The following is an 18,543-nucleotide window of genomic DNA, read 5'->3' on the forward strand; positions in this document are numbered from 1 at the left end:
GTACCACCTCCTCATGCTGCTGCCAGGTCCAGAGTGTCTCATGGGTCCCTGTACGGCCTCCCATTGCTGCTGTCTCCATCGCCACACTCTGCCATGTGCCACTTTCAGGTCTCCTCACACTGCTGGTGGGTTCCATTTTGTCATAGGGTGCTGGCAGATTACGGGCCTCCCATTGCTGCTGCCAGGCCCGTAATCTGCCATGGGCCCCTGTACCGCCTCCTCATGCTGCTGCCAGGTCCAGAGTGTCTCATGGGTCCCTGTACGGCCTCCCATTGCTGCTGTCTCCATCGCCACACTCTGCCATGTGCCACTTTCAGGTCTCCTCACACTGCTGGTGGGTTCCATTTTGTCATAGGGTGCTGTATGGCCTCCCATTGCTGCTGCCTCCACCGCCACACTGTGGCTCCACACTCTGGTTTTGGCCCCGTGACTGCCCAAATGAGTGAAGTGTGCGGTGATTCTAAGATCGACGGCACTCATCTGCATGTCATACTGACTGACAGTATTATTTCTCTTCCCCAGCAGACTCCAAGGGCATTTAAATTAAAGGTACAGTGTTCTGCACTAATATAAAGGCTCTCTGAAGCCTAGAAACACCCTTTTTATAAGTTAAATTCGCAGCGAATATATTCGACTCGAATCGAATTTATTCCGCGAATTCGCCGAATCAGCCGAATCGAATTTTTGAATACTTCGCTCATCTCTAATTACAACCATGATCAGAGGGTCACAGGTACAATGCACAAGCTCCTGTAGACTCTTCCCTCTAGCTTAATGTCCATACAGAGGAAATTGATGTTTGATTATGGAGTTTGGGGGGAGTGTCAATGTGGTATTGAAAAAAAGGTAACCTGAGGAAGTCATGTGCCAATCGTGACGTAAAGTGTAGAGGACGGTGACGCACTTCCGGTAGATGCCATTTTACTACACTCAAAGCCTTGCAATACACCCATAGTATGTGGGAAAACTGCTGGTATGAAATCTACAAAACTGGCCCTGGTTTAATGGTATGTACCTATGAGCTATACTGCGGGGATCACCATTTGAGGGGAGATCCAGAGCTGAGATTAAGTGGAGCTATTGGAGCCAGTTATATGTGATGCCGCATGGTGTGGAATTGGTTGCTGCATAAAGCTTTGAGGCCTTTAGTGGTCACGGTAAGGAGGTGAGGAGGCATTTTGGCCACTTATGGATGTGTTCTGAGTGTCGCACAAGCACTGAAAATATTTGGAGTGGAAATTGAAGCTCAAATATTTGCAATTTGCACAAGATTTTTTATTGTTAGTTATTTCACCTAAGTATTGAATTTTGTTATTAACACCAGTCACTTTTAGTTAGAATAGTGTACTTATTAACTACCTGCCGACCGCAGATAGCCGAATGACGGCTGCACTGCGGCCCGGCCAGTTCTGAGTGGATGTCATATGACGTCCTCCCAGAACACACTCTCCTGCGCGCCCCAGGGGGCGCGCACCCGGCGATCTCCGTGATCGCTGTGTCCTACGGACACAGTTGATCACGTGATGTGGTAAAAGGCCAATCACAGCGGCCTTTTACCACGTGATCAGCGGTGTCCAATGACACGCTGATCAGAGAGAAATGCAAGTGCCGGTTCTCGGCTGCAGTTTCCTCACGCTGTCAGATCGTGAGGAAAGTACTGCCGAGAACCGGCAGTTGTCAGAGCGGGGATCGGCACCGATCATCAAGGCACTGATGATCAGTGCCCTGATGATCGGTGCCCAGCAGTGCCACCCGCAAGTTCCGCCCACCTGTGCCCAGCAGTGCGCCCACTAGCTCCGCCCACCTGTGCCCAGCAGATCACCCACCTGTGCCCAGCACTGCACCCACCTGTGCCACTCTGCAGTGCCACCCACCTGTGCCCAGAAGTGCCACCTACCTGTGCCCAGCAGTGCCACCCACCTGTGCCCACCCACCTGTGCCCACCAGTGCCACCCACCTGTGCCCACCCACCAGTGCTGCCCACCAGTGCCACCCACCAGTCAGTGCCCAGGGGTTGTGCCAGTCAGTGCCGCCAGTCAGTGCCCAGCAGTGATGCCAGTCAGTGCCGTCTATCAGTACCCATCATCAGTGTCACCTATCAGTGCCGCCTATCAGTGCCGCCTATCAGTGCTGCATATTAGTGCCGCCTATCCGTGACACCTCATTAGTGCTGTCTATCAGTGCCGCCTATCCGTGCCACCTCATTAGTACTGCCTATCAGTGCCCTTTAGTGCTGCCTATCAGTGCCCATCAGTGCCGCCTATCAGTGCCCATCAGTGCTGCCTCATCAACGCACATCAGTGAAGGAGAAAAAATACCTGTTTGAAAAATTTTATAATAGAAACAAAGAAACTTTTTTTTTTTTTCAAATTTTTTGCACTTTTTTTATTTATAGCGCAAAAAGTAAAGTGCCCAGTGGCAATTAAATACCACCAAAAGAAAGCTCTATTTGTGAGAAAAAAATGATCAAAATTTCATATGGGTACAATGTTGCATGACCGCGCAATTGTCAATCAAAGTGCGGCAGCGCTGAAAGCTGAAAATTGGCCTGGTACATAAGGGGGTATAAGTGCCTGGTAGGCAAGTGGTTAATTAAATCACTATATATGTCCCCCACTGGGACTGTGAGGGATTTGTATTGCACTTTATTTGGGATCAATTTTATGTCATCACTTTATATGTTTGTTTGGTATTTATCAATCAATTGTTATTAGATATTTATAGCACTTATTAATTGGAGTAATTTTATTTATTTTATCACTTATATTACTCCTATTGTGTGGGGGTTCATCTGCACTGTATATAGGTCCACTTTTTTTGCACATTGTCACTTTGGAATGTCACTTATGTAGCACTTTGAAGCATAATTTATTTACTGTTATTTATTTATAGCGCTTCACCATTTGTATTTATAAAAAATCAATGTGGTAATGACCACATTTGTGTTCCACTGATACCTACAAGTCCCTCTACCACAGAAGATATATCTTATATGTATAACTTTTTTTTTTTCAGGCAAACCAATCGACAGTCAAATTATTGTCTAATAAAACAGATATTTTTCCTATTTTGAATTTCAAATGCGACTTTTGTTTAGTAAAACAGATAATTTTGAATTTTAAATGTGACTTTTTAATAAACCTTTTTCATTTGCCATGTTTTGTTGTATGAGAAATGATGAAAAACAAACATGTACCTAATAATGCCAGCAAGCCCATTACAGTTAGCACTGGTTTTCTCACCATCTGGACATGTGGGGGCTTAGTGTTGTTCATCTGGAATCTTGCTGTCAGTGTCCTCTGAATAAAGTAGTGAGGGTAATAGTTCATGAAGGCATTATCGTTACTTAGCAAGCTGTAGTTCATTCTTTGATTTTCTTTTGACAGCATGTAGTCTAAGTGTTCATCTATTACCTAAATAACAGAAATCAAAGTAGTGAAAGTGGTATAAGTAGAACAACCAAACACAGACAAAAAATAAAATAAAACTATGACATTCAGATTTACTAGTTCACATCAGATTTAAAAATGATGCTAACTTAAATGCATATCATTATATTACCTATTGTTGTATAAAGGCATCATTTACACTTTCCAAGATAAAAAAAAGTGTGTTCTGTTGCATATGAACTGATGTCAAGGAACTACAAAGTACTAAAACTAGCCTTTATTAGGCTTACTCAGCACCTAATCAGATGATGGAAAGGATCTTAGCAATACTTTGCCAGGGGTTGTCTTCCTAAGAAGATAAAGCTCACCCTGTAGTTTATACCTAATTATATAAATACAGATACACAAACAATACCAAACAAAAAAACACACGTGTTTTGGTACTTAGTACATGCACACGTTAGTGACCTACACATGCACTCATCACTAGTGTCTGCTTATGTGGATTTGCTATAAACCTTGTTGCTATATAAAGTCAACTAATATAATAAGCTAACCTTTTACTCTACACAGCATAAGGGTGAAAAAAATAGGAACATTTAGTTACTTTAAACAGTTACCCCTTGTTCCTGGATTTTCCTAGTGGAAAAAGACAGCTCCGGTGACAACTGCTCTAATAATGTCACTTGAATATTCTGGTGTCTTAACTGTGTAACATGTCTGTCTTTATCTGGCATCACTCTATGTTTCTATGTTCTATGTTTCTATCAGGGCTGTATTTACCACAAGGCAAGAAAGGCATCTGCCTAGGGCAGCATTTTTCAGGGGGGCAGAAGTGCCCCCCCCCGGAAGAAGGGATACATGCGGTATGGGAACCAGGTGGGATCTGAGAGAGGCTGCAGACTGACGCTTGTTCCCAGCGATGTGTCTCTCTTTCTCTCTCCGGGAAGGGGGGGTTGTATGTTAGTTCAAAGCTCTCTAGGGTGGGGGGGGGGCAGGTGTGTTGTTGATCAATGTTAGGTTCTCTCCATGGGGGGGGAAGGGGGGGGTGTTGGTCGGTGTCAGGCTCTCTTGCCCTGGGGGAAGGGGGGGCTTCTATTTTTTTGTTGCCTAGGGCAGCACAAAACCGAAATACCCCACAGGTTTCTATCCATGGTAACGTTTGCCTAAACTTGCCATCTTCTGCTTGATCTCTCTCCCTGGCCTTCCCTGCACTCCAGCTTCTACAAGGTCATAATGTAAAACACCGTAAAATCCCTTTAAACTGCTGCATCACTCATGTGGCACCTGTGTTGCTAATCATATCAATAAATACTCATTTTAATGATGAATATTTTCAATGATTCCCACTCTCGTGGTATCCTTGCTGGTATAATCACAACACTTCTATTAGATAGCTGCCTATCTGCGTATTCTTTTCCCCACATCTCCCTTTACAAAGGTGTCTTTTTTTTTTGCTTTTCACCTTTACTACCATGGCAGCATATGTGACATCACTCCTCCATGACTGTGATGTCGACCATCCAACTAGTGGGTCTGCCTCATCATTGGATTTTCACTTCCATTATAAAAAACAAAAAACGAGCAGACTCGATGGACTACTCGGTCTTTTTCTACCGTCACTTTTCTATGTTCTATGTTTCTATCCATGGTAACTTTCTCCTAAACTTTCCATCTTCTGCCTGATCTCTCTCCCTGGCCTTCCCTGCACTCCAACATCTATTAGGTCACAATGTAAAACACCTTAAAATCCTTTTAAACTGCTTCATCACTCATTGTATATTCATTCCCATTATCCCATTAATAAAAACAAAAAACAAGCAGACTCGATGGACTATTTGGTCTTTTTCTGCCGTCACTTTTCTATGTTTCTATGTTCTATGTTTCTATCCATGGTAACGTACACCATCAGTGGTGTACCCCAAGGTTCAGTGTTGGGACCCTTACTTTTTAATATATTTATAAATGATATAGGGTCTGAGTTTAAATATCCCATTTCAGTCTTTGCAGATGTGCAGTGGAATAATGTATTTACAGGATGTCTCCAACTTACAAGCCGACCTCAATGCACTGTTTAATTGGGCAACTATGTGACAAATGAGGTTTAATGTTGATAAATGTAAGGTTTTGCACTTGGGGCTAAGAAAATGCATGCATCATACATACTAGGGGGGGTACAACTGGGAGAATCAATGGTGGAGAAGGATCTGGGAGTTCTGGTAGATCACAAGCTTAATAATGGCATGCAATGCCAAGCTGCGGTTTCTAAAGTGAGAGAGAGAGAGATATCATATTACCCCTGTACAAATCATTAGTAAGACCTCATCTGGAATATGTAATTCAGTTTTGGGCACCAATTCACAACAAGAACATTGGGGAACTTGAGAAAGTACAGAGAAGGGCAACTAAACTGATAAGAGGCATGGAGGAGATCAGCTATGAGGAAAGATTAGAGGAACTGAATTTATTCTCTCTTGAGAAGAGGAGATTAAGGGGGGATATGATCAACATGTATAAATACATCAGTGGTTCATATAGTGAACTCTGTGTAGAGTTATTCACCCTGAGGTCATCACAGAGGACAAGGGGGCACTCTTTACATCTGGAGGAAAAGAAATTTAATCTCCAAATACAGAAAGGTTTCATCACAGTGAGAGCTGTGAAAATGTGGAATAGACTCCCTGTTAGGATCCGCCAGGCGGAGCCCTCCGTCTGCCAGCTGGTAGACCTACCCAGAGCGTGGGGTCTAAGCCCGGGCTGTGCTTTCACCAGGGCCCCTGATGGTGGGGATGGACTTGAAACAGTCCCGGGCCAGGTCACGACCTCTGAGCGGGCCACCAGCGGCCGAGGAGGCCTCCGGGGATGTATGTAGGTACCAGGAGAGCCAGCTGTGAAGAGGATGGCGGCCCCAGCAGGGTGGTACAGATAGTGGCCCCGTGGGGTAAGCGAGGTACCGAATCGGCGGGCTAGGAGTAGTCGGGTCACACGCAGGGTCAGCCAGGTAAATCAATCCGTAGGAACAGTCGGGATAAGCCGAGTCAAAACGCAGGAGCAGGCAGAATAGTCAGAACAAAGCCGGGTCAATCACAGGAGCGGGTAGAATAGTCAGAACAAAGCCGGGTCAATCACAGGGGCAGGCAGCGTAGTCAGGGTCAAAAAACAGGGTCACAGCAGGAGCAGGTATTCAGGATCACATATAGACCTTGCGGCAATTTGTGACAGTGCAGGGCATCTTTAAATAGTGCGCCCTGAACTGTCATTGGCTGGCTAGGACGCGCCCCCGGCTGTCATTGGACGCCTGAGGCGCGCCCGCGGTTTCTACTGCGCATGCGCGGCGTCCTGTCAGCCGCGGCTCGCCGGGACCTAGTTCCTGTGTCCCGGCGTGATCTGCCGCCAATGCGCATGCGCGGGGGACAGAGCCGCGATTGCGGCAGATGGAGCCGGGATCCCTGACACTCCCTCAAGAGTTGGTTCTGGCCAGCTCAGTGGATTGCTTCAAAAAAGGCCTGGATTCTTTCTTAGATACACAGAATATAACTGGATACTAACATTTATAGGTAAAGTTGATCCAGGGAATATCTGATTGACTCTCAGGGGATCAGGAAGAAATTTTATTCCCAGCAGGAGCAAATTGGATCATGCTTTGCTGTTTTTTTTTGCCTTCCTCTGGATCACCTGTGGATGTAGGATTATAACTTTTTTTTTCTTTCTATGGTTGAACTGGATGGACTTTTGCCTTTTTTCAGCAAGACAACTATGTAACTATGTATGTAACTTTCACCTAAACTTTTCATCTTCTGCCTGATCTCTCTCCCTGGCCTCTGCACTCCAACTTCTATAAGGTCATAATGTAAAACACCATAAAATCCCTTTAAACTGCTTCATCACTCATATGGCACCTGTGTTTCTGATCATATCAATAATTACTCTAATTTTATTGGTAAATATTTTCAATTATTCCCACTCTCATGCTATCATTTCTGGTATAATCACTTCACTTCTATTAGATAGCTGCCTATCTGTGGCTTCTTTTCCCCACGTCTCCCTTTAAAAAGGTGTCTTTTTTTTCACTTTTCACCTTTACTACCATGGCAGCATATGTGACATCACCCCTCCATGACTGTGGTGTCGACCATCCAACCAGTGGGTCTGCCTCATCATTGTATATAGGAACTGACTTGAACGTTGGAAAGTGTGTTTGAATTTCAGAAACAGTGTTGATTTCTTGCTCCAAAATGGGAAATGATCTTCCACCTCCCTGCAACAATTGAAAGAAGAAAAAAACAAGTAGAAGGTAGAAACTAAACATAATCTATTAGACCAAGCAATGTAGCTGTATAACCACAAGAGGGCATTAAACTATAAGCATAGCAGGTAGGTTTCTGATGAAAGCCATTTCATGTTTCATTTACACACATTAATTAACATTAAACAAGGAAGCTGGAACCTATCACAGGTGTGTCCATGCCAACCACAGGGTGTTAGAGTAGGACAAACAAAATGAAATCACTTCCGAGCTCGAACATTCCCAAAACCATTGGGCAGTGGAGGCCCGAGTGGGTTGATCAATTTAGAATAGGCGCATACCGTACATTTACAGGTTCCATCCAAATGCATAGACTGAAAATAATCAAACCCAAAACTGCTGGATTGTTAAAGCATTAACTATACTGGGTGTAAAATGTTAGAGATTTATTGAGCAAAATTCAGCCAGCATTACAAATCACTGATTATGGCATGCATGTCAAACATATAAAGAAAGTCAGATGTGCTGGAAAATAGAACATCTTTTTCAATGTTCTGACTGGAGCCATCAGAAAACACCTTTTTTTTTTCTTTTTTTGGATAACTAGAAAATGATCAGACCCTCTATCAGTGTTTCTATGTTGCCATCTCTAACCTATTTATGGATGTCATGCTCTGTGCTAGAGACACAACAGGAAGCAAAGAGGAATCTCTGGAATGAAAGAAAACTTCAGCGGAACTGTCTATTCTTCTAATGCCACCAAAGAAAGAATTATCCTCTATCTCTGTTCTGGTGACAACTGCAACATGTTGTTTTTCTCATCAATTTCTGTTCTAGTGAGAATGGTCACTAAGATAGGATGGTATAAAGATGAATTCCAAGTATGGCTTTTTTGTATAGTTACATTGGTCCAGTTTGGACAAAGTATGTATGTGCGATACCTGTGAGATTCTTGTGGAAGTAGAACATCACTGTAGATCGCGGTCTTCCAGGTCCAATGCCAAGCAGCTGCCATTCTGCATAATGAACACAGAGAGTTGCTCACTAAACGTGGGTGCCACTCACAGAATGCCTTTCATTTTACTTCATAGTGGTAACTACTACAGTGATTTGTGGCTTCCATAGTGATCCCACAGGTACGGTATACATGTACTTGCACTGGTCCAAGGTGGATCAACAAACTTATGCAAAAAAAAAAATCCATACCTGGAATTCAGCTGTAATCTCCTCAGCACAGAACCTAGAGCAGGGGTGTCCAACCTGTGGCCCATGGGTTGCATGCTGCCCAAGAGGGCTATGAATGCGGCCCAGCTCAAAGTCGTAAACTTACTTAAAAATGTTCATTTTTTGGGGGGGATATTTTGTAAAACTAAATTTACACTTAGCATAAACATGCACCCAAAGTAAAATTTGACAGTGTCTCCTAACTGGACTTTTAGAAGTTTTATCTTCCTAAAGAAAAATCTCCCACTCTTCACAATCATGCCTTATTCATGTTATCAGTTTTCGGCAGCAACTATATTTGCGAGCAACTATTGTCAAGAATGAAGTGCACAAAGGGCAAATTAGAACCAAACTATCTGATAAGCACCTTGAGTATTCATTGAGAATTGCTACTATATCCTAGACTCCCATCTGTCCTTTCAGCCCCAAATCCAATCGCTCTCCAAATCTTGTAGACTTCACCTCCGCAAAATCTCCAAGATACGCCTGTTCTTAACCTCGGAAACCACTAAGCAGCTTATTCTTTCCCTGGTTATATCTCACCTTGACTATTGTAACTCCCTCCTCATTGGCCTACCTCATCGCAGGCTATCCCCTCTTCAGTCTATCATGAATGCTGCTGCCGGACTCATCCACCTTACTAACCGTTCTGTATCTGCCATCCCTCTCTGCCAATCCCTCCACTGGCTTCCCATTGCCCAACAGATAAAATTCAAAACATTAACAATAACATATAAAGCCATTTATTACTCTGCCCCAAATTACATCACCAATATTGTCTCCAAATATCACCCAAACCGTACTCTCTGCTCCTCGCATGACCTCTTGCTCTCTAGCTCCCTTGTCTCCTCCTCCCATGCTTGTCTCCAGGACTTCTCCAAAGATTCCCCCATCCTCTGGAACTCTCTACCCCAATCTATCAGACTATCGTCTACTCTGCTCACTTTTAGGCAATCTCTGAAAACCTATCTCTTCAGGGAAGCCTTTCCTACCCTCAGCTAATACTGGAATCTTCTACTCTTCCAACCAGTCCATCCCCCACAGTTACTACCTTTTGTACCACTAGCCCCTCCCTCCTAGATTGTAAGCTCCAAGGAGCAGGGCCCTCCTATCCCTCTTGTATTGAACTGTATTGTTGCTGTATTGTCTCCCATTATATTGTAAAGTGCTGAGAAAACTATTGGTGCTATGTAAATCCTGTATAATAATATAACAATAATAACTACATCCATCAAAGCCGGTTATTGATGCATTAGTTTATCAAAAACAGTGTCAAATATTGCACTAGTTTTATGTTGCCCTCTTTTACTTATATAATTAAAAATATTACAAAGTTGAAGTGAAGTTTTATTACTCAGATAGGTACATTATCTATATCAATGATCGTTAACTTGTGATCTGCCTGACTTTTTCTGCTCATCAGCTATCCTTATTGATAATGTATTTCATGTGTGGCCAAGGACAATTCCTTTTCTTCCAATGTGGCTCAGGAATGGCAAAAGATTGGACACCCCTGACCTACAGCAACAAAACATTTTCTATATTCTATCCAAAACCTTTTTAAAAAGTGACTGTATGTCAAGATAAACCCATCTACTGGGTCTCAGGATCACCAGTTATAAACGATATGATGTGTCTGAAGACTGGCAGACAAGATTATCCATTTTCACTTAACACTTAATACACCACAAACATGATATGCATTCTGCACTAAAACCAGTCATCTGCAGTCAACCATCTGTATTTTTCCATCTGGGCTTACAATTTGTTATGAATAAATGTGTATATACAAGTTAGGAAAGAAAAAGGGGCAACTGGGACAAAAAGGAGTAATTTACATCTTTCTAAAAGCTATTCTCAAACTTGTTTTAAGAAACCAGTGCTGTACTGTAAAGGCATTGTGCGGTGACTGGCATTCTTTTGCATTGGCGTCAGGAGTGTTTAGTGATGCAGCTCCATCACAGCTGCTGGTCTCATTCTAGCATCCTGGGTTTGGTTGTGATACATTCTCCCTGTCTATCTGTCCACCTGCAAGGTGATTGATGAGACCAGTCTATGGGTGGAGACCAAACCCGGTTTACGCCAGCCAAACCTGCAGTCTCATGCTTGTGATATTGCATTTGTAACACATGCTCCAAACTCCCTGCTTGTCTGCCCTGTTCCTGTGCCTGCTAGTTTTGATTCCCTCATTGATGACTTTGGATAGGATATTGACTACTCTCTGAACTCTGCCTGCCATTTGACTATGGATATGAACGTGACTATTGTGAACCTTGCCTGCCTTGTACTTTGACTGTCATTGAATCACTCTGCCAATTACAAGTACCTATTTGCTGTGCTCAGTTCTTGCCTGCCCTGGTGTGGTAGCCAGATACTATAGCATTGTGTACAGAACCTGGAGGGGGCAACCAAGTACCAGCAACCCTGCTTTGCCTTATGGGAAAGGGGGCTGCTATAGGTGAAGAACACAGAAGCCAATTATAGTGTCTGACCACCTGCGTTATGGGTAAGCATGAAAATTGGGTGATTGCCAGCCACCACTGAGGCACAGAGAAAACAAATAATTTCTATGTGCCCCGTTCACAGTGCAGCCTAGACTTACAGTGATCTACATTAAAATACAGACATGTTGCATTTTACTGCAGTGCACAGGTAGGCATGTCACTGTCAATGCTGTGAATGACATGAATGAAGTATCACTTTTTGCACAAATAAAGTTAACAAAAAAAAAAAAAAGTGTGATGCACTGAAAGATGCACCAGAGCGTTTAATATGCGGGCAGTGTGAGCGGTCTTACAGTCTTGCAATACCTACCACACAGTTGCATTGCTTTATGGGCAAACATCTACTCCTATAAGGGCAATGAATAACTTCCTACTGACCACCATGTTAAATTGATATGCTGATACTAATCCTATAAGAAGGCTGCTTCTGAGAGTCAGAAATCTGCAGTCTGTAGAAACATCTGTCTTTTAAATTTCAAAATCAGAGCTACTGATGATGCATTGAAACACATAACAGCACTAGGTGCATGTATGAACATGTCATGTGTATGAAAGGATAACAACCATTAAGATATTACACCAGTTCACACTAACCTTTTTATGTAGGGCGATATAATCAAGCCTAACACCTGTTTCTTGAGTGAAAAAATTAGTCCCATTGAAGCAGTGGCTCAGAAGACCCCAACAGAAGGGTGACTTTGGTGGTGATCTGCATGAATCCCCAGGTCCCCCAAATTTTAGAAGAGGGCTTGCTTGTTTGAGGCCCTCCGAGCAGGCGTCATAGTAATTCTGAAAACCTGCACAAATAAAAGCATGTTTATTATCGGTTTACAGGTTATAAAACATAATGTGGTTACTGTCAAAGCAACATTTGCTGTTAGCAGTATAAACTGTTTTCATTCTGAGTGCTATGCTGGACAGCTATGAAGAGACTCTACTGAGCTTGTATGATTGTGTTATGTGCCCCCCTATAGAGTATTGCCCTTGAGAAAATTGTAAATGTAAAAGTTGTTGTGTTGCATAATTCCAAAGATTTTAGCTATGGTGAGGCTACACCACAGGTCTCTTACAGGCATTAACAGCAAGTGTAAAGGATGATGAATAACCTTTTCAAGATGATAAATTATAATGATGTGCTCATGCAAAACTACCAGTCTTTTGCCAGTACATCCTACATTTTAAGTGTGTAATGCTAGGGTGAAGCACTTTCAATAGTTAAAGCGGAGTTCCACTCGCACTGTAAAAAAATAAAAGTCAGCATGTACAAAAACTGTAGCTGCTGACTTTTAAAAAATAGCCACTTACCTGTCCCACGATCCTGCGTTGCCCCCGCCGCAGCCCGTTTCACCTGCTGTCCTGTATTCCAGGTGCTAGCATCTTGTGGCGAGTAACGCTGTGCTTCCTGAATGGCCCCGTCATCTTCTGGGACCTGTCATGTGTCCCACAAGACTACGGGGAGGGAGGGTAGGAGGGCAACTTCCGCTTCTGATCACCTAGGCGATCGCAGCAGAAGTGGGAAGATGATGCCAATTGTTAATGGGGAGTGGGGGACCAATCTTTAAAGGGGAACTTCCCATTTTGGGTGGAACTCCGCTTTAACAATCAATATAGTGGTTAGCACTTCTGCCTGGCAGTACTAGGGTCGTTGGTTCAAATCCCAGCCATGGCACCACCTGCCTGGAGTTTGCATATTCTCTCTGTGCCTGCGTGGGTTTCCTCTGGGTACTCCGGTTTCCTCTAACACTCCAAACACTGGTAGGTTAATTGGCTCCTGTCTAAATTGGCTCTAGTATGTGTATGTATGAATGTGAGTTAGGCACCTTAGATTGAGGGTTAGGAACTGATGTGAATGTACTATATATATATATATATATATATATATGTGTGTGTGTGTGTATGTAAAGAGCTGCGTAAATTGACAGCACTATATAAGTACCTGTAATAAATAAATAAATATTGATCTTCAGCTCACCAGTGACTAAATTAACTTATTCGTCTCAAGGAGTGATTCTTGTTTCAGAATAATGAAAACCAATCATTAACTATTTGAGGACACTGGGCCAGCACACACACCCAAAAAAACCTCATCAAAGTACACAGGGCATGTGTAACATGTTCAGCCATACCCCACTGTTGCGTCTTCCACTCCCACTTGCCAGCAATTCTCAGGTCTTAGGCCCTTTTCACACAGCCAAGTTGGTGCAGCTGCCTGGATTCCTGCAGCAACAACTCGTGGATTCTGCTGCTGAAATGACCGGGTTGTGCAATCTGAGAGGCCGCTATTGTTTGCATGTAGCCACACACAAAAACAGTTAGCTGCAGGTAGGAACAGATGTCTGAGCCTGGATGGACCATTCTGGTTGCAGCAATTTGCAAACAGCAGCCACTGTCAGCCCACAATTAGTTTAAATGGCCTGAGCGTCTGCTGCTGATTGCAAATTCCGGTCATTCCAGGAGCCAGAATCCACAGATTCTTGCCACAGGAATCCAGCGGCTGCAATAGCCCATTGTCTGAAAGGGGCCTTAGCCTTTTTGCTGCCAGAACTTTTGCATTTTATGCACATGTATAAAAAAATTTATTCAGGCCCGAAAATTACACAAACCCCCAAAACATTATATATTTTCAGAAAGCAGACACCCTAGAGAATAAAATAGTGGTAGTGCCAAGCTTTTATGTCACATGATATTACTGCAAAAGTCTAAGAAACACAATTTTAGTAGAAAACACACTAAAATGAATTTTAGGACAAACGCAATAAATTACCCACATTTCTGGTAAATCATAAAAAACTAGTTTTTGCCAAGTAAATAGATACCAAACATACCAAACTTTAAATTTGTTTGTGCCTATGAAATGGTGACAAACTTCAGTACCCTATATTTTCTACAGGCAACGCTTCAAAAGCCCCTAAAGGTCATCAGTTTAGTGCTACGGAAGAGGTCTTGTGCTAGAATTATTGCTCTCACTCCGGCGTACACAGCAATATGTAACATGTGTATCGCAATTGTCGTTTTCACACGTACGTGCATTTCCGTTTGTACGTGCATATATGTGGGGGAGGGGGGAGTTATGTGCTTGGGTGTAACTTTATTTTTTTGCATGGTACATTTGTATGGATCAAAATAATTTTATGTATCTATAATTTTTGAAACTGCATAGAATGCATCACCCCAAATGGGGGTTTTACATTCTTAGCAGATAACTTCTATGCATTGCTGTGTAATGATGTATATTCTAATAAAGAAATGCTTTTAAGAAATATTGTTGTAGTGCCTCTAAAGTCCTAATTCTGGCTTCCTCTTCTTTGGTTGAACTACATTAGTTGTGGTAGGATGTGGCACTTGGGAGCCCTTTTTACATCCCCACAGTTGTCACTCTGTGTTGAATACTCCTTACTTTATTTTTTTGCAAACAAAAAGGTTTTTTTGTATTGTTTTTCCATCTCATAGAAGACACAAATTCCCTTTTGTGATGATTTTTAGTTTTTAGCTGACAGGTTCTCTTTATTGAGACATGCAGGGTCTCAATAAAGTTATATGTTTAATTTAAATTTATTAGACCCTGAATAAGAAAGAAAATACATCTAGTGGAGACCCTCTATAGCTATAGCAGAATTGATGAAAAAAAAATTGCTCTCGTCCATAGAAGCTGTACAGGTTTGAGAAGTATAGTTTTTTTTTGTAGTTTTTTTTGTACATGTACATGTAAAACAGGAAGGAAGGTGGAGTGTATTCTGCATATCTTCCTAGAAGATTGTGTGTCCAATTACTAACGCATTACTGGCTATACAGTTTTCCTTTGCATGTGGCTCCTTGAAAAGTGAGGATCTAGTGATGTCACAGTCTTCGTATTAAAGGTAGGACAGCATGAAAAGGTTCCTCTGTTACTTTCCACTCAGTCGGTCATTCATCACCTCTATTGTGGGGGACAGTTGCAGTTTGCTTCCCCTAGGCCTAAAGCATCACTCCATGGCAGCCAATATCTTCAAGGGTTCCTCCCAGGAAACTTCATCACAGAATTTGATTAACAGCAGCAGCAGCCATTGATTCCCACTGCTATCATTCTGCCCAGTGAGGAGGAAGAGAGCAGAGAGAGCTGCTGCTCTCATGCACAGCGCTGGATGGAGATCAGGCTCAGGTAAGTATAAAGGGGGTGAGAGGGAATCCTGTTACACAAAAGTTTTTTTACCTTAATGTATAGAATGCATGCCTCTAAGTAATAAGAACAAAGAATAAAAATAAATACCTGTCACGGTGATTGACACATTGTCAAAATCATGATTGTCTGGCTCATTCCATGTTTCAAAGTTCCATGATGAGACATGAGATAATCCATATTTTTCTGTTAAATAAGAACAGAATCATGTTACAGCAGTACAGTTTTACAGGGGAGGTGCAAATGCATCTCCAAAATAGCAACAACAGTGTTATAGAAAATGGTCTGTTCGCTGCATCTAAATAATATTTTATTGGACTGGAGTTCAGCTTTAAATCTATTGGTGACTCCAGGAACAAGATCTTCCCCCCTCTTACTTAAAATATTTACAAGGTAGAGATGTGCAGAACAAAAAAATGTGTTTCGTTTCAATAGCTAAATAAGTTTGTTTAATTACATTTGTTTAAATTCATTTAATTCATGTTTGGAATGTATTTTGTTTCATTTTTGAGTTTAATTCTATTATATTCAACTAAGTTCAAGTTGGCATTCAAATTCTAGTTTATTTTATTTTAAATTGGAATTTTGGAAGATGGTTATATTCGATTTTATTCTTTTTTATTCTATTCTTTTCTAATCTATTCAAATTTTGGAAGACTTTTATATTCTATTCTATTGAATTCTAGTCTATTGTTTTCTATTGTATTGTATTTCTATTTAATTTTTTTCTATTCTGTTATTTTGTCTATCGTATTCTTTTCTATTCTGTTCTTTTATGTTCTATTTTATTCTATCCTATTAGAATTCAAATTTATGCTCTTTGAAATTAAAATTTTGGAAGACAGTTATATTCTATTTTATTCTATTCTATTGCTTTTTCTATTCTATTTTATTCTATTATATTCTAATCTATTTTAGTCAAAATTAAATTTTTCAGAAGACAGTTCTATTCAATTTGATTCTATTCTATTATTTTCTATTCTATTCTAATATATTCTTATATATTATATTCCATTCTATTGTCTTCTCTTCCATTCTATTTTTTAATTGTGTATTCTATTCTTTTCTATTCTGTTCTTTTATGTTCTATTCTATTCTTTTTGTATACAAATTTGATTCGAATTCAAGTCTAATTCGATTTGAATTTTGTCCGAATTCGGTTTTGTTATTTCAGATTTGTTACTAATGTAATTTGGAAGTTCAGAGACATCTGAATGTCTGAATAATGAAAAATTCATCCGAATTCAGAAAGAAATGAACTGCACATGTCTAATCTAATGTCAACTGTGACCCCCTCATAACAACTGCAGTAGGCGAGTAAACCTGAGACAACTTGTCAACAGGCTTCCTGAGCAATGTCAAAAGGCAGAGGATGATACAAATTATCCTCCATCAGCCACCCCTAACTAAAATATCCTATCAGGGCTTTCAGCCTTTTCCATTTTACAATGAAGTGGCAATACATGCTATATTTTTGGACATGCCCAGCCATCTCAGCATAAAATATGCTATCATATTTGTTAATTTTTTGTTTGTTTTGGATATCAGTAATATCTTTACTGGATAAAACATACTGCCTTTAAAAAGCTTTAAATGTATAGATGTTTGCATGTATTCTGCTCCAGTTATCACACTGAAAATATCTTCCATAAAATGTGTGTTTGTTTATTTTAAATGATACATGTCACAATATACAGCTATATTATAACTACCGTATTAAAAAAAGCTCCATCTTCTATCATTTAAAGGATATCCTTATACTCCAGTTAAGTGACTTTATCTAGGTGGCAGTGAAGTCAACAGTTAACTGCAGGCATGAAGAAGTATGTTCTCAGTCTCCTCTCCCTGAGTGATCAGACTGCAACATTTGCGCACGGTGATTTATGTGTTTTTTTCACATGAGGTTTGAATATTGAAGATAAAATCACATATATATATATATATATATATATATATATATATATATTTATATATTTATTTCTTTTATGGTGTTTGGACATTTTATATATTTTTTCTCCCACATTTTTGGCTTATTGAATAAGTTGTAAAAGGTCACTTTTTACTGGAGATAATTTATTATTTTTGAGATAGATATATAATATTGATTTATATACACTTTTGTTTTAAAGATTTATTTAGATTTATTTAGATTTCTATCAGCACTTTGAGATTATACTAAGGAAGAGCGTTGCCTTTTTTGCTTTATATGGATACCTTGTTAAGGGTTGGATTAGCTGCTCTTCCATATATATACTGTATATATATATACAGATATACACAGTATATGTTACATATTGGTTGGTTTATTGATTTCCAGTGGCACTGTCCATATTCTAATCAACATTGCAGCTTTGTAAAATATCACAAAGTGAAAGATCGCAGTAGGGGACGGATGTATGCCAGATATATATAAACATGAACAAAAACTGCATCAGGATTCACGATTGATCATCTCTGAGCATGCAACTTAGTCTAAAAAGTAGATGCTTACCTTTGATAGTGCCTAAACAAATATTTTGCTGTTCTTCCGACAAAAAAAACCAAAACATAAAGACATTGTCTGCGGTGGGGAGTTCTATGATCTTTGTGAGAGATCATTTCATGCATAAAAATAGCAGTCTCACATAGTTTCCTCCATTCCCTCCTGCACCTCTTGATGACATCGGGAGTAGAGGAAACTACACAAGACCGCTGAGGGCTGTTTCAGATTTTGTAGAAGGTTTACTTTGAAGCTTTAGTAGGCTGTGCTAACAATATAGTAGAAGAACAAATGCTATCTGGAGAATATGAAACAATGGGCTATCTCCTCATTCTTGTCAAGGATTTATGTCCCTTGTCCCCCCACTGTTTTTCTCCTGAAGAAGTGGGATGCTATACATGAAACGAGTTGAGTTGAATCACAGAAATACCTGCTAATGCATTATAGAGAAAAGAATAGATGTGTTGGTTTTCACCCATCAGATATTCTTTTATATGTATGAGTCCTAATAAGTGCGGGTCACTTGTACTATATGTCTTAGTGTT

The 18,543-nt window shown here is 40.8% G+C and overlaps 1 protein-coding gene across 1 annotated transcript in view; it reads right to left on the reverse strand.

Moving 5' to 3' along the window:
- IDUA (alpha-L-iduronidase) overlaps positions 1 to 18,543 on the reverse strand; it is a 200,776-nt gene that overhangs the window by 28,427 nt on the left and 153,806 nt on the right. The window contains exons 5-8 of the mRNA XM_089669962.1: positions 15,610 to 15,705; positions 11,958 to 12,160; positions 7,468 to 7,647; positions 3,197 to 3,413 (exon numbers count right to left, since the gene is read on the reverse strand). Of these exons, the coding sequence (XP_089526088.1) occupies positions 3,197 to 3,413; positions 7,468 to 7,647; positions 11,958 to 12,160; positions 15,610 to 15,705 (696 nt within the window). The remainder of the gene's footprint in view (positions 1 to 3,196; positions 3,414 to 7,467; positions 7,648 to 11,957; positions 12,161 to 15,609; positions 15,706 to 18,543) is intronic.

This window comes from Staurois parvus, unplaced genomic scaffold (assembly GCF_062004578.1).
Source record: "Staurois parvus isolate SC_StPar_1 unplaced genomic scaffold, SC_StPar_1.0 ptg000086l, whole genome shotgun sequence".
In the NCBI taxonomy this organism is placed as follows: domain Eukaryota; kingdom Metazoa; phylum Chordata; class Amphibia; order Anura; family Ranidae; genus Staurois; species Staurois parvus.